The 16,260-nt window shown below is 36.5% G+C and overlaps 2 protein-coding genes across 5 annotated transcripts in view; one reads left to right on the top strand and one right to left on the bottom strand.

Moving 5' to 3' along the window:
• NTMT2 (N-terminal Xaa-Pro-Lys N-methyltransferase 2) overlaps positions 1-16,260 on the bottom strand; it is a 101,798-nt gene that overhangs the window by 65,341 nt on the left and 20,197 nt on the right. The gene's annotated exons all lie outside the window — the stretch shown is intronic.
• Positions 8,366-16,260, top strand: part of KIFAP3 (kinesin associated protein 3) — a 176,194-nt gene continuing 168,299 nt past the window's right edge. For 2 of the 4 annotated variants that reach the window (XM_070591042.1, XM_070591044.1), the window contains exons 1-2: positions 8,366-8,796; positions 9,642-9,840. In XM_070591042.1, coding sequence (XP_070447143.1) covers positions 9,761-9,840 — 80 coding nt within the window. In that variant the 5' untranslated portion in view covers positions 8,366-8,796; positions 9,642-9,760. The remainder of the gene's footprint in view (positions 8,797-9,641; positions 9,841-16,260) is intronic. The other 2 variants (XM_070591043.1, XM_070591045.1) reach the window with 2 other exon arrangements.

The raw sequence follows: 16,260 nt of genomic DNA, 5'->3' as shown, positions 1-16,260 counted from the left end.
CAAGAGGAGGAAGTGAGTTGATGGCTGTTTACAAGCCAAGAAGAGAGTCCTCACTAGGAACCGACCCTGCCTGACCTTGATCTGGGACTTCTAGCTTCTAGAACTGTGATAAAGTAAATTTCTGTTCTTTAAGTTACCCAGTCTATGATATTTTGCTATGGGAGACCAAGCAGACTAATATAGCTTGTAAGTAATAGAATTAGCACACGTTCTCCAGTCCTCTGACTCCAAATTCCAAGCTTTTCTTACAGTGCCAAGTATTTTAAAATCTAGTAATCCAGCTGATACCAACCCTGGTATCAGTTTCCCCACATTAAACCCAGCATATATGGAGTTAAAACCAAAACACTCATTCCCTGCTTACTCTCTGGCTTCCTGCCTCCAGAATCCGCTATCCTCCATGGAGACAGACACCGTCAAGGACAAGCACCTGCACCATCTCCTCCCCACAAAGAGATACGAGCTGGTGGGAAAGCTGCTGACCAGCAAGGTCATGAGCTCCCTCCTCTCTGCAAGTGTCTCAAGGCCAAAGACAGGCTGGTGGGAAAGCTCTGACCAGCAAGGCCATATGCTCCCCCTCCCCTACCTAAAGCCCCAAATAAAAACCCTTCCTTTTAGCTTTTCGGGGAGATTGGGATTTGAGCGTTAGCTGCCCTCTCTTCTTGCTCAGCGCTGTGCAAAAATAAAGTTCCTGCTTTCTTCCACCACACCCGGTGTCAGAGATTGGCTTGCTGTGCAACAGGTGAGCAAACTCACTCCAGGTTCGGTAACACAGCTAGATAAGAAAAATGCACTTAAAATAGAGAGGAAAAGAAAACAAATGATAAAATTTTCAATTAAATATAATGAAATGTAAGGAAGGGGGTATATTGGAGAGTTCCTAGAGGATTTAAGAATTGAACTTTAGCTAGCTAGTAAGGAGATGGTTGAGCTAAGATGGTGGAGAAAATATATAAGAAAGAGCAGAAATGAGCCTAGAAGACTAGCCATAAGGCTCTTATATTTCATGGGAGAATTGGGATCTGAGCATGATTAATGAGGTAAGACTAGTCGTGGTCTTGAGATGATAGCAGAGGCTAGGGCAGGTCCAGCAGGAGAAGTACATCACAGTTGAAATCATCTCCCTGCTGAGGCAGTATTGGAGAGTGGGTTTTGCCTGGCAAGATAAAGCATCTTTACCTCAAAAGCCAGGGACCAAGCTGATGCCTAACCACCACTAATTGAAGGGACCCTTCTGGGACAGGAGTTTTACAAGAGGATACCTCACAAAAAACAAGTGTCTAATAATGGTAGCCACAGTACAGAGTCCGAAAGTTCTTTAGGAGCAGGAAGCAAAAAGAGCTAGAGAGATGCCAATAGTCTGCAATAGGGATGGGTGCCAAGGTATATTGAAATGTACCCAGGATTTGTTTTAGTCAGGTATGGTGAGGCCAACAGATCAGGAGATGATGACCATTGAAGAGATAGTTTATTATTTACAATTCTCAAGAGGAGGGGTACTCCATGGTTTGCAGGGCCACTTGGGGAAGCACTTGGGTCAATCAGGAGGCAGAAGGAGAGGAGGAGAAATTATGAGCCAGAGCCTTTATTATGGTTTTTGAGGGAAGGGATGAATGAGGCAGGGTAAGTACACTGCGTAAGTTTAGGATCGGATAATTTGACTAATTTCAGTGGGCTCTGTGCTATAGGGGTGGTCCCTGGCTGTCTGGTATCTGGCCCTAAAGTGATTTAAGGGAGGCAGACTATTGGCTTGGTGTGTGAGACTTTGATAAAGGAGGTGATTGGGGGTATGAGCTCTGATTGGTTGGTTTGCATATCAAAAGTATGTTCACAGGCAAGTTGTCTGCTACCTCTAGGAATTAGATAATCCAGGGAGGGGAAGTCCCTCCTTGGATCCCCAAGGCCCCCAAGAAGTCAAATATAGAAAACAAAAAATATGATTAATATATAAAACACTATCCAAAATGTGTAGGATGAAAGAATGAACTAAAAACAGTAGGTAAGGAGTCAGAAGACAATGCAAACCTGATATCTGGATCTTGAAATACTTGCTTTAGCCACTCGGATTCAGATATATAGATAGATGATTGATAGACAGATAGATAGCTTTTTTCCTCTTTTGTCTTAAAGGGGCTACAGCATTACCAGGCTGCGTTTGGGGACAGAATGTAGGTTGTTAGGTAAAATATAAATAGATTCAAATAACTGCATTTTCGGAAATTAATGAAGTCATTAAGGCCTAAGTATATTATGCTGGGTATAATACTTTACCAAATCATACCCTTAGGGATTGAAAAAGTTAATGTGCCTCCAAATTTATAGTTATTATATTCAGGTATCAGCTTACTTAACTTTCAGTCTTTGGCCCAGTAACTTTTAATCCTGAACATATATTTAAAACAGACATGATTTTAAACTGCATTTCATTAATGGGCCCTGCTTTAAATAAGTTTCTTTGTATAAGTAATGCTACTTTGTGCTTGGTTTGTTCAAAAGCTATTTAAAGTCCCTTGAACCTCAAATGTTTTACTATGTCTTAAAGCCACTCTCATTTATGGAAATACACGTAAAGAAGCAGAAATATTTCATCTCATTCTTTTTTTCCTATTTGCCCCCCCAAAGGGAGTCAGTTGTGCTTCTTTAAAGCAAAGTGACAATTTTTGATACAGGTTTATTTAATTTTTAAAAAATTACTTAGAACAATCAAACATGAACATTAATGAGGAACATATGTGAGTTCCAAATATTCTGGAAATGAATGCAAAGCAGCTTTCCAATCAACATGGGGTCAGGTTTCCTGGCCTGTTTCTGCACATGCAAAATCAGAGAGCGTGAGAGGGTGAGCGTAGGTGTGTGACCACTCATGACTGTGTGTGTATGTCTGTATGTGTTGTGAAAGGCCTGCTTCTGCTGTAGCTCCCAGCAGCCTAGAGAAGTGATCTTTTTCATGCAGCAAGACACACTCCAGGATATTAACACTCTACCATTTCCAAGAGCCTCTGTTCACACCAGCTCCAGAGTAAACACCATGAAAGAAGGAGCCTCAAGCTGCGAAAAAGCACACAAAGCAACAAGGGGAAACAGTTCCAAATCTCATAAAAATGGAGAATGTTTCAAGAACAACTGCCCGTTTGTTCAGAGAGTGCCCACAGAGCAGGAGGGTAAATAAAACTCAGTACCTGTTAGATTTATAGGCAAATAACCATTATCTACTATGTGTAGATGAGTGAAGGATAATTTTATGCAAACCACAATAAGTAAATTCAAACAGTATGAACTAAGCCTGCACAGTAAGAGCAGGAAGTTCAAGGAGGAAAAAAATAAGGAAATGGCATTTTCAGTGTGGTGTATCACCAACCTGGCAAATCCATTAGAGACCCAGAAACTGGAACGGGATTTTATAAAGGCACTGGCTCAAAATAGAGCTATGAATCCCTTAGGACTTGTACGGTGACTTCATACCTTAAGCAAAACTTTGCTCCCCAAGATCTAATTACTAATTGGCCTTACATAGAGGATTATGAAGAATTAGTAAATTGGGAGTTTTTACATGACAGAGTGTACAGTATAAATTTCTTGGGAGCCTTCATGGTGCATTCAATTTTTGAATAAATCAGTTTCATTTAAGTATCACCAGGAGCCAAGCACCCTAACCAATGGAGTTTAGAATTTTATGAACTTGTGCTTCAGAGCTGCATAGCTTTCTAACCAAAGGAGTGCTTTTATAAGGTTTTTCAAAAGCAGGACATTTTACTTCAGCCAAGTTTAAAATCTCTTTAAACTCTGTGGATTTTAAATTTGAAAGTGAAATCAAGGTTTTTCAGGTTCAGGTTTCATTTATACCTTATCAAATGTGCATTCCCGGGTGGTAGTGGAAGATGAAAAAGATCTTTTAAAGGATTATATAAAATGCCTATAAATAGATTCTTTAAAATAAGAGCATCAATTTACTTCTAACAAACCATATTTTAATGAGGCATGTGCCAAAAGGATCTGACATATGTAGATTCCATTTGAAAAGCATGTGAGCACAAAAACAGAGAGGAAAATGTTCTTAGAACAAGACAAGCGTAGGTTTTAGTGAAACTAATTTTGTTTAAATGGTTTTGCTGAATCAAAAGCTCCAATGACTTCACATTATGGGGTAGAAACAGCATATTAAACGATCTTGCAGAGGCTTTGAAGTCAGAAATAACTGGGTTTAAATCGAGGCTCTGGAGGGACGGAGGGAGAAGTGGAGCCAAGGGAGGAAGGGACGAGGGATGGGAAGAAGAGAGGAAGGGAGGGAGGGGAGCAGGAAGAAAAGAGCATGCATTAAGCAGTTTCTCTGCTCCTGGCACTTACAAAGGTGCTTTCATGTACATTTATCTTCTGCTGCTAGCTGTGTGATCTTGGGCAAATAACTTTACCTCCTTGGGCCTCAGGGACCCTGTATATAAAAAGAGTAACTGCCATGGGATTCTAGGAAGATGGTAACGACAGTATAGTTTTTTGGGTCCTCTCAAATCACCACACTAAAAAGACAGCACATAGAGACCAAAACCAAAAATCCAACAAAACTGGGTAACAAGGTACAACACAAACCTCAAAATACAAGCAGGTAGAAACAAACTAAGAAGAGACACAAGAAGTGTGTCATTGGCATCTGTGTGGGACATAGCAGGGGGAAATAAGGCTTTTGATGATCCTAAGAATAAGAGAACCAAAAAAAACACCCAAAAGATAATACCTGAAAAGTACAACAGGTCAATTTGGGAAGAGTGGCTGAGACTGAGAAAGGTGCTGTTCACTCCTGCAGCATGCAAGTATAAAGCACTCGCTGTAAGTTCTATAAAGGTGACAGTCTGCTGTCTAGGAACTCTCAAATCTGACCCATCAGGGCTCAGGGCTCCACACTGATGAGAAACTACTGGGACTGGAGGCATAATTTAGCAAGAAAGAGACAATAGAGATAAAGGAAAGAAGATACAGATAAAAGGGGGGAAGGTGAACAAAGCTAGGAAATCTCAGAAAGCAAGAGAGTTTATTTTTCAACACTCCATGCAAACAGCAGAAGAGGAGGCCTGTGAAGTTAGAAAAGTTACTACTTTTTAAACATCAGGAAAACTAATTTCATAAAAAATGAACAAAAAAAATGTATCAAGGTGAAATTCCATATCATCACAATGGAATCACATCAGAAAGACACGAAAGAGAGAGAGAAAGATCAAAATTGTAACTCATTATTTCAAAAGAACTCAAACTATATTAATGATATAAAACATGACATAATAACATAAATCAAAAGTAGAAAAGTTAGGAATAAGTTAATACAATTCAAAAAAGAATTAGAAATTTAAAATCTTTTAGAAACGTAACCTATACTGGAACACATGAGTAAAGAAATGCAAGAAATAATGTATTAAACATAGAAAATCAAGAGGAAAAAACTAAATGATAATGAGATGAAGAAAGAGATAAAAAGCATTTAAGAGATAATGACAAATACTGAAGATAGGTACAGAAGATCCAACATGTGAGTAATAGGAGGTCCTGAAGATGAAAACCCAAGCAAGAGAACAAAACAAATTTTTAAAACTATAATTCAAGAAAATGTTCCTGATATTTTAAAAATGTGAATGTGAAACTACATATTGAAAGAGCACACCATATAAATGAGTCTATCCATGCAGAATAACTAAGATCAAAACATATTCTAGTAAAATTACTGGAGTTTATAAAAAAGAAAAAATATATTCAGCCTTTTAGGCAAAAAACATGTGACTTATAAAGGAAAGATAATTAGATAAACAAACTTTTAATCAGCAATACTTTTATACCAAAAGAAAACAGAGTAACATATTTAAAATACTGAAGGAAAGAAAATGTGAGCCAAGGATTTTATATCCAATAATAGTGAACTTCAAGTATAAAAAGCCACACACAACTGTTATCAACATGGAAGGCCTCAAGAAATATTGTTCCCACGAGCACTTCCTATGGAATATACTAGAGAATGAGCTTCAGACAACCATAATGACCAGAGAGTCATTGAATAGAGACTTGTGGCATTCAGCATCAGTGATTACTAACATCAAAAAGAAGTGAATACCAGGTGCTGTGTTCCCTGAGTAAATAATACACCACCACTTATTATCTTGCCAAAGGAGTCAAACATGAGTCTGATCAAACCTCTGGGTTCAGCTGCCATATTACCACAAAATACATATTTGTGGGAGAAAGATAATAAACTCCATCATTAGTATGCAATTAGAATCTCCAGAATGTGGAAAATCTACAGGGGAAAATACTGCTGATTCTTCAATAATGTAAAGAAAAGAAAAGGATAGAGGAGGAATCTGTAAATTAAGAGATTTAAGAGACATGTCAAATTTTTCAAAATGGGAAAATTTAAACTCTAGTGTCTAGAGATACACCATGAGTTTGAACATAAAGAAAAACAAGTATATGATTGGTATAAAAGGCAGGATAATGATTACCTTTGGAGGCAAGAAAGGGGCTGACATTGGGAGGAGAACATGGAGGAGCTTCTGGGCTGCCTGAAAAAGTTCTGTCTTGATCTGGTTACAAGGGCTTTTGCCTTATAATAATTTACTAAGCTTTGCATCTGACTTGTATGATTTTCTATATGTTTTACTTTATAATAAAAAGGTAAAAAGAAAACAGGAAAATTTTACAATAATAATATAGGCTCTGACAACTTGTATCAATTATCTCTGTTTCCTCATTTGTAAAATATGGATAATTTTCCCTCTTACAATTTTGTTTCTGTTAGTGCCCAACCCATAGTATATCCTCAATAAATATTCCTCCCCCTTCCCGCCACATGATTATATAGAGTTTTTTAGTGCAATATGACAGATTTATCCTTGGGTCAGAAGAAACCAATAGAACAGAAACAAAATAAATGTGTACTAAGGTGGAAGTAAATAGAGGACAAGCATCCAATCTTCCTTTTGTCAACTACTCTCCCCATGAGGGATACTATTATTTAAGAGAGAAAAATGCAAAAGTCCCAATTTCTATATAGTCTTTACTCTAAGGGCCAACACACAAAAAATTAAATGCAGAACCTACTACTTTATGAAAAAGCACCAGTAAGTTTCAATTTATTTGGTGTTGTCTCTCCTTGTTTATAAACATTCATTCAAAACTCATTTACTGAGCACCTCCTATGGCCTATTTCATTTTCTTTTTGCTCTGAGTAAATAGACCAGCAAAATGAAAGAGTAGAGTATGTGTTCCTTTAGTTTATGTTTGACTTTCCAGTTCAGGCTTTTCACATTTGTTCAATTTTAATGATATTATAAACTTGAATGTACTGGTAACAGAATCACCTTGGAATGAATCCTAGCCCAGCATCTCAAGGTCTAAAAACAAAAAGTATTCTGGGAGCCATAAAAATATTTTAATAAGGTAAAATAAAACCAGTCTTGCTAAAAATGTTTAAGCTGTTAATGCGTCCTCAGTTCAGATGGAAGAATTTTCACCAGCACGTCCACTTGGTTATGGAGATCATTCGATAGAGTTCAGTCAAGAGATCATTTCAAGAGAAATACAGATCACCAAGTCCTGAGGAGAACAAACGCTAGTAAGTGCACGAGTGGCATTGGGTTTACTTTGGTTTTACTTTTTGTTTTTGTGATGGCACACACGCATCTTTTACTCAGAGCAATCTTGACATCCTCTCATCTGACTCATCTGGAAAGAAAAAGAAGCTCCTATGTCAATGAGGGAGAAAGGTAGGAAGAGGATTGGTTTGAGAGAAATATTTTACAATTTGTCAAGCTTGCAATAGCAGCATCTCATTTTTTACTTCTCTCTTTAAAAAAAGGTCGTGTGGACAAGTGTGGACAGAAGTGTGAACTGAAACAAAATGAATTTTAAACCTGTTTTGTCACTAACACACAGAGTTAAGATTTTGACCTTATTTCAACCATTTCTCAGGGTCTTTGATATACAACTACTTCCTCTCCTGATAATGACTACACTGAAGAGACAGGGATTTGGCAGGAAATTTCCCAAATCAGAAACAATTCTGTTTCCAATATGCAGTTATTTTTATGACACATATGCTGTCTATACACAAAAAGAAAGAAGAAAGAAAAGGAGGAAGAAGGAACAAAGAGAAGAGTGGGGAAGAGAAAGGAAAGAAAAGAAAAAGAAAAGTTAAAAGTTTTAAAGCCAAAAAACATATGATTTAATGTCAGCCCCACACTTAAAAGGCCAAGATGATGTCACCCACTGGAACATAAGGTATTTCAACCCTGGAAGCACAAATTATTTCTCACTCAACTTCAAAGTTACTGTTGCTAACTGGAAGTTGCTAGGGACTGACCTGGAATGAACTGGCAGTTCTGGTTCTGTTCTTAATGACCCAGAGGGTATGTCACAAACACTTATGTGATGGCAATACCTTTCCTAAAGAGGTGAAGAGGAGAGAGCACTCCTTGGTGACCAAATAGCTTTCAACTCATTCCAGCTGACGTGTGCGGTAGTAGTTGTCATGTGCTTTTTAGCTCTAAAAATTTTCTAATTCTGCTACTAAGGCTTCCAAGGAAATATCCAGTTGCTGATATAGCCAGTGCCTGAATTTATCTTATCCAGACTACTACTTTAGCTCTGAATTGTGCCTGGAACACATAAGATGCACTAATGTGCTTTGAATGAGAGATTGGATTCACTTAATATCTCTAACACAAATGAAACTTCTATCATTGTGAGAGATTATGGAACTGAAGCAATAAATTGAAAAGAGATGGTGTGCCATCTTCTTTATAAGAACAAAATCAATAGGTAAGAGCAATTTAAAATAACAGGATCCAGAAAGAAATAAACTTGACTTGGGATGTAGATGTGGGGGAAACATGGCTGAGACACCAGTTACTTGTTCCCTGACTGCCTAGTCATAGACTTGAACTCCTTTAAGGTGAGGTCTGTATCCGATAGCCTCAATTCTTGAATGTGTGCCTTGTGCAGAACAGGCATTAAGTGTCTACTGATTCTACAGTCATCGCCTTTATTTATATAGAAATACATTGTAGCCATATCGTAGAATGTATTACTTCAAATTTCATTTATTTATTCACTCTGTGTATCCCTACTGGATTTAGATAGAGTTCTTTAAGTCAGGAATTATGTCTATTCATTTTTGAATACTCAAGTCTAAAGCAATGCCTGCTCATAAATTTTGGTTAAATTAATACATACAGCTGATCTGGCTGGATATACTCAGATCCTCTTCCCCCTCCTGTACCATGCTATGTGCATCTCTCCAAAAGCACACACACGAAAGCATAACAATGGCCATGCTGTCTTGCAGAGAACTTCCAATTGAATATGTATATATATCCACATATACCAATTCACAGACACAGGTATTTTTGTGTATTCCTGAATGTGTGTGTGTACATGTGTGACTAACACACATATTCTATTTACACTGGATAATACTTTCATTTGACTGCATGTCTTTAAGGATCATCAGATTGACATATCAGACAACTGTTTTCTTACAGTATGGTTCAGGCTGTAAGAGAACCTGGGGAAGGAGAAAAGCACAGAGATTATTTTCCTAGAGGGCCACCTCCCTCTCTGTCCTGACACTTAATTATGTCATAATTATACTCATGTCATACTAGTTGAAAACAGATGTTACCACCATCAAGAAGAGGATGTATTTTAAAGAGTCCTTTCAACTGAAATCTCCTTTGCATTAAGATGTGCAACATGAACTCAAATTAATTTGAAAAGTGACAAGATGACTGCATTAATAGCCAGTGGATGTGGACTCTTTGGACCACAGTGGCCATTTGATGACATCCCAAAGGCAATCACAAGGTAAGAAAGGATTTTCTATGGACTCTTGAAGCAAATCAAGATTAAAATATAAAGGCAACATATTTGGAGAATAAAAGATGTAATTCTTACACTTCTGTTCTATGTTGCTATGTGGATAAAATATAGGACAATTAATATTGCTAAAAGTAAATAAGTTTTAACCTATGACTTTTCTATATTAAAATACTTCCATGGCTCCTAAAGCCTGCAGAAAATATTCAGATACTATACTCTCTTATACAAGGCTCTCCACAATGTACTTTTTTTTGCTGAGGAAGATTGGCCCTAAGCTAACATCTGTGGCAATCTTCCTCTATTTTGTATGTGGGATGCTGCCACAGCATGGCTTGATGAGCAGTGTGAGGGTCCGTGCCCTCATCCAAACCTGCAAACCCCGGACCGCTGGAGTGGAGTGCATGAACTTAACCACTATGCCACTGGCCAGGCCCTGATCTCCACAATTTTGACCCTCTTGGTTTTTCCAAACTTCTTTTTTCACTGCTCTCCCACTTGAACCTAATTCTCTAGCTAGTTCACCTACTTGCAGTTACCTAAAGAGACCATGATATTTCACGAGTTTGTGTCATTGTATGTATTATCACTTTTCCCTAGAATGTCCCTGTTACACTCTCTGCTAAACAAATTTTTATTCATCCTTTGTGAGCCCTACTCTGAGCCTCTATCTGCCATGATGAGTGGATTATTCCTTCCTTTGTGCCAATGTTCTATTTGTTTCATGCTGCCATTATGACACGCATCAAAATGTTCAACAGTTATTTGTGCACATACCTGGTGACTACTTTATGTATTCCTTCAAGGCTGCAATTATATCTGATACAGCAGCAGTTACCATTTACTAGTTATTATGTGCCAAGCACTGTGATTGGAAATGTAATTGGAAATCCATGATTTTACACTTTTTGGATTACTCTCATTGGAGAAGATAGAGCTATAAACAAATCATGTCCACAAAGTACAATTAATGCAGTAGGAGAACAGAGAAGTCACTTTACTAAGTCTGGAGCTTAGAAAAAGCTTCCATGAGGGAAAGTTTTGTAGAAGGAGCGAACTGGTATTAGCAGGAAGGCTTCCTAAAGCAATGAAGCATGACTCCTACAGCTCCAAAGCCCTCTAGTTAACTATCCTTGGAATGTTGATGTATCATTGGGGTTATTTATATCGAAATGGTTCTGTCATAGGTGGTTTTATGCATCTTTGTATTCCTTCCCTCCTCTGTGTCAAATTATAAGACTGTGAAGCAGAAATCACTTTTCTCAATACTTTTAAACTCCTCACCGTGGCTAGTTCAGTATTCACAATACAGTTGGCAAATTTAAGGGTGAAATAATAATAACCTCTGGCATTTTCATGTAATTTTACAACACTCTCACAAAATATTAACTCATTTTCTCCTTACCCCAATCTTTTATAGTGAGCGTTTATCCCAATTTTACTAAATGAAGGCACAGAGAGCTTAAGTGACTTGTCTAGAGTCATGATTAAACATAGTTTTTAAACACCTACTTCAGCCGATAACATTACCACCATTTATGTGATAATCACTCTGGTATAAATTTATGTATGTGATTTCATTTAACAATACAATAATTCTAAAACATACGAACTGTTCTCATTCTTATTTTATAGATGAGAAAACTGAAGCTTATAATGTTTAGCTTGCCCAAGGTCAAAGAGTAAATAAATGGTGGAACAAGTACTGTAACCCAGTTCTGACTCCAGATTCAGGCTCTTAACCTCTACCAAGACTGTTCCTAGTGCTGAATGAGATTGGGTTTCTTCATTCAAACAATTTGTAATCCACTGGGGGGAGGAATGAGAGGGAAGTGTGAAATTAATACATATAAAATTATTAAAGAATGATGACTTCTGAAATCTCTTTATCTTTAGAATTATTTAATTTCATTATGTTATATCTAATTATACATTTCTCTTATTTATTCTTCTTGAGATCCATGTCTTTGATTAACTTAGGACATTTTTCATTCCTTAATTATTGCCTTGTCTCTATTCTCTCCATTCTTTCCAGAAGTCATCTCAAAGGCTTATGGTCCCGTACATGTTATCCTTCCTATCCCTTAATGCCTTCTCTTTATAGTCTTTTCTCTTTATTGCTTTGTGCTGTATTATGTGTTATTTCCTCGTATTATTTACAATTTTTTTCTTCAACTGTATTTAACTTTCTATTTAATTCATCAATCTAGTTTACTACTTTTTGCCTTGTTTGTTATACCTTTTAAAACAAACACATTGAGGACTAATTTACATACAATAAAATGAATACATTTTAAATATATTGTTTGATCAGTTTGACAAATGAGTTCACAGTTGTAACCATTACCCCAAAGTTCTCTCCAGCTTGACTGCAGTCTGTTTGCCCCCTATGCCTGGCACGAGCAACCACCTGTCTTCTTTCTGTCATAATAGATCAGTTTTTCCTATTCAAGAATTTCTTATATATGGACTCAAACCATACGTTTCTTTTACTATAATTTTTTGGGGATTCATTCATGATGTTGCTCATATTAGTTGTTTGGTTTTTTTAATGCCAAATAGTATCTATTGTGTGAATAGCCTACCATTTGTATCAATTGACATATTGATGGACATTTGAGTTGTTCCAATTTTGTGTTATTATGCTTAAAGCTGCTATGAACATTTGTGAACACCAACTTTTGTAGACATATATTCTCATTTCTCTTGGGTAAATATCTAGGAGTGGAATTGCTGGGTCATAGAGTAAATGCATGCTTAGCTATTGAATAAACCGCGAAACTGTTTTCCAAAATAGTTGCACCATTTTGCATTCTCATAAGCAATGTAGGAGTCCAGATGCTCCACATTCTTGCCAGCATTTAGTATTGTCTGATGTTTTAATATTAACCATTATAGTGGGTGTGGTGGTAGGCAAAATAATGCCCCTGCCCCAAAAAGATGCTCACGTCCTAATCCTTGGAAACTGCAAATACATTACCTTACATGGCTTAAAGGACTTGAGAGATGTGACTAAAATTAAGGACCTACCTCAACCTTGGGAGATTATCCTGGATCATCCAAGTGGTCCTATATGAATCCTTTACAAGCAGAAAACCTCTACTGGCTGTGGTCACAGAAAGATGTGATGACAAGAGGAGGACTAGCAAGATGGCAGTATGAGAAGGACTCAGCACACTGTTGCTAGGTTTGAAGATGGAGGAAAGAGGCTATGAGTGAAGTAATATGGATGACCTCTAGAAGTTGAAAAAGGCAAGGAAACAGATTCTCCTCTAGAGCCCTAGAAAGGAAGAAAGCCCTGCTGACAACCTGATTTTAGCCCAGTGAGACCCATTTCAGTGTTCTGACCTCCAGCACTGTAAATAAACTTGTGTTTTTTAAGTCACTAAGTTTATGGTAGTTTTTTTATTGCAGAGATAGAAAACTAATATAGGTATAAAGTGTATCTCATCATAGAACAGAATAAATTTTCATTTCCCTGATGACTAAAAAAGTTATCAGATGCTTATTGGCCAGCTATATATATATCCTTTTATGAAGTGTTTATACAAATCTTTTGCCCATTTTTAATTAGGCTGTTTGCGTCTTTATTATTGAGTTACAATAGTTCTTTTCATGTCATGAATACAATTCATCTGTCAGATATATTAACAGCAAATACCTTCTGTCAGTTCATGACTTGCCTTTTCATTTTCTTAATAATGTCTTTCAGAGAAACGTTTTACATTTTGGTGACATCAAGATAAAAATTTTTTTTTATTTTATGGTTCTCTGTGTATCATGTCTAAGAAATATTCGCCAACCATAGTTCACAAATATTTTCTTCATATGCTCTCTTCTAGAAGTTTTATAGTTTTAGATCTTATGTTTGTATCTATGATCCTCATAAGTCATCTTTTGTATATAGTGTAAAGAAAGAATTGAGGCCCATTTTTTTCTTCATGAAAATTCAGTTGTTCCTGGACCTTTCTTATAGAATAATTTCCATTTCCCTGATGACTAATGAATTTGAGTTATCCTATGAGGAACTCAACTTCATTAGTCATCAGGGAAATGGAAATTTACTCTATGATAAGATACATTGTACACCTGTATTAGTTTTCCAACTCTGTAGGAACAAATTACTGCAAACTTAATGACTTAAAACAACATAAATTTATTATCTTACAGTGCTGGAGGTCAAAAGTCTAAAGTGGGTCTCACGGGGCTAAAATAAAGGTGTCAGCAGGGCTTTCTTCCTTTCTAGAGTTTCTAGAGAATCAGTTTTCTTGCCTTTTTCAGCTTTTAGAGGCAACCCACATTCCTTTACTCATGGCTTCTTTCCTCCATCTTCAAACTCAGCAACAGTCTGCCAAGACCTTCTCATACTGCCATCTTGCTAGTCTTCCTGTCATCACATCTTTCTGTGACCATCCACCATCATGGTGTCAGTGGAGGTCATGTAGGGAGCAATAATGAGACATGTCTGACGCCCAGAGTGTCAAAGGAGCTGAGTTGGGCATCCATACCATCATTACCACACGGCAGTAGCAAAATGGCACCCTCCCTTCCCAGAGTGGTGTGCTGTCAGAGGAAGCCTGATAAAGCAAAAGATTTAAATAACATCCATGTTTCATAATATAATACCCAACATTCAAAAATAATGCATCATACCCATAATCAGGAAAATCTCAACTTGAAACAATCAATAGATTCTATCACTGATGACACAGATGTTGGGATTATCTGATAAATATTTTAAAGCAGCCATCATAAAAATGCTTCTCTAAGAAATTATGAACATGCTTGAAACAAATGAAAAAATAGAGTATCAGTAAATAAATAGAAGATATAAAGAATAATCAAATGCAAATTTTAGAACTGAAAAAATATAGTAACTCAAATTTAAAAAAAAACCTCAATAGATGGGCTCAACAGCAGAATGGAGAGGCGAGATGAAAGAATTAGTGAATTTGAAGACAGAACAATAGAAATTACCCAATATGAACAACGGAGAGAAAATACGCTGAAAAGAAATGAACATAACCTGAAAGATCTGTGGAATTATAATGAACTGCTAACATTCACGTTATCATGAGAGGAGAACGACAGTGAGACTGAAAAAGTAGTAGAAGAAATAATGGCAAAAGACATTTCCAAATTTGGCAAAAAACATAAATTTACAGATTCAAGAAACTGAACAACTCCAAACATGATGAGCCCAGAGAAATTCATGCCAACACGCATCATAATCAAACTTCAGAAAACTAAACCAAAGGAAAAATCTTGAAAACAATGAGAGAGAAACTATATCTTATATATAGGTGAAAAGTAATTCAAATGATACCATATTTCTAATCAGAAACAATGGAATCCAAAATAACTGTCAACTCTGAATTCTGCATCTGACAAAATTATCCTTCAGGAATCATTTTCCTTCAAATGAAGGAAAGCTTAGAGAACTTGTCAATTGCAGACATACCCTAAAATATGACTAAAGGAAGTTCTCTAAACAGAAAGGAAACAAAAGAACCTCGCAACATCAGAAAGAAACAAAGAACATGGTAAACAAAAATATGGATAAGTATGGTAGACTTTCTTTCTCCTCTTGAGTTTTCTAAATTGTCTTATGACTGAAGCAAAATTATAACACTATCTGATATGGTTCCAAATGTATGTGTAGGAAATATTTAAGATAATTATATTAAAAATGGGAGAGGGTAAAAGAGCTTAAAGGGAGATATGAATTCTACATTTCGCTCAGTCTAGTAAAATGTAGATATCAGTAGATCATGATGATGATGGAATAATTCTAGTTCCTGATTGAGGTGGTGGTTGCAGGAATTTACACATGATAAAATGGCGTAGAGTTAAATACAGACATTGTACCAAATTCAGTTTCCTGGTTTTCTAAATGTAATATATTTATGCAAGATGTGACCATTAGTGGAAACAAGGCGAATATACAGGGGACATCTCTGAACTATTTTTGTAACTTTCTGTGAATTTATAATTATTTTTAAACTTTTAAGAAATGGTCTGAAAAATTAATTGAACCATAATTGAGTGGGTCTTTTTCTGGATTCTCTATTCTCTTCTGTCAATCTGTATGTCTATCCTTATGCCAATATCATACTGACTTGATTAATGAAATTTATAGTAGAGCCTTAAATCACGACGTCCTCCAAATTTGTTCTTTAAAATTGTGTAGACTGTTAGAAGTCCTTAGCATTTTCATATACAACACAGAATCAGCTTTTAAATTTTTACAAAAAATCCTGCTGGTATTTGACTGGGATTGCATATTATCTACAGATAAATTTGGGGAAAACTGACAATCTAATAATATTGAGTCATCCAGTCAATAAACGTGACACGCTTTTCCATTTCCCTAGGTCATATTTAATTTCTCTTAGTACTGTCAGAGTA

Source organism: Equus przewalskii, chromosome 23 (genome assembly GCF_037783145.1).
Source record: "Equus przewalskii isolate Varuska chromosome 23, EquPr2, whole genome shotgun sequence".
NCBI lineage: Eukaryota > Metazoa > Chordata > Mammalia > Perissodactyla > Equidae > Equus > Equus przewalskii.
The sequence above is the reverse complement of the archived record's forward strand: the minus strand, read 5'-3'. Positions and strand labels throughout refer to the sequence as shown.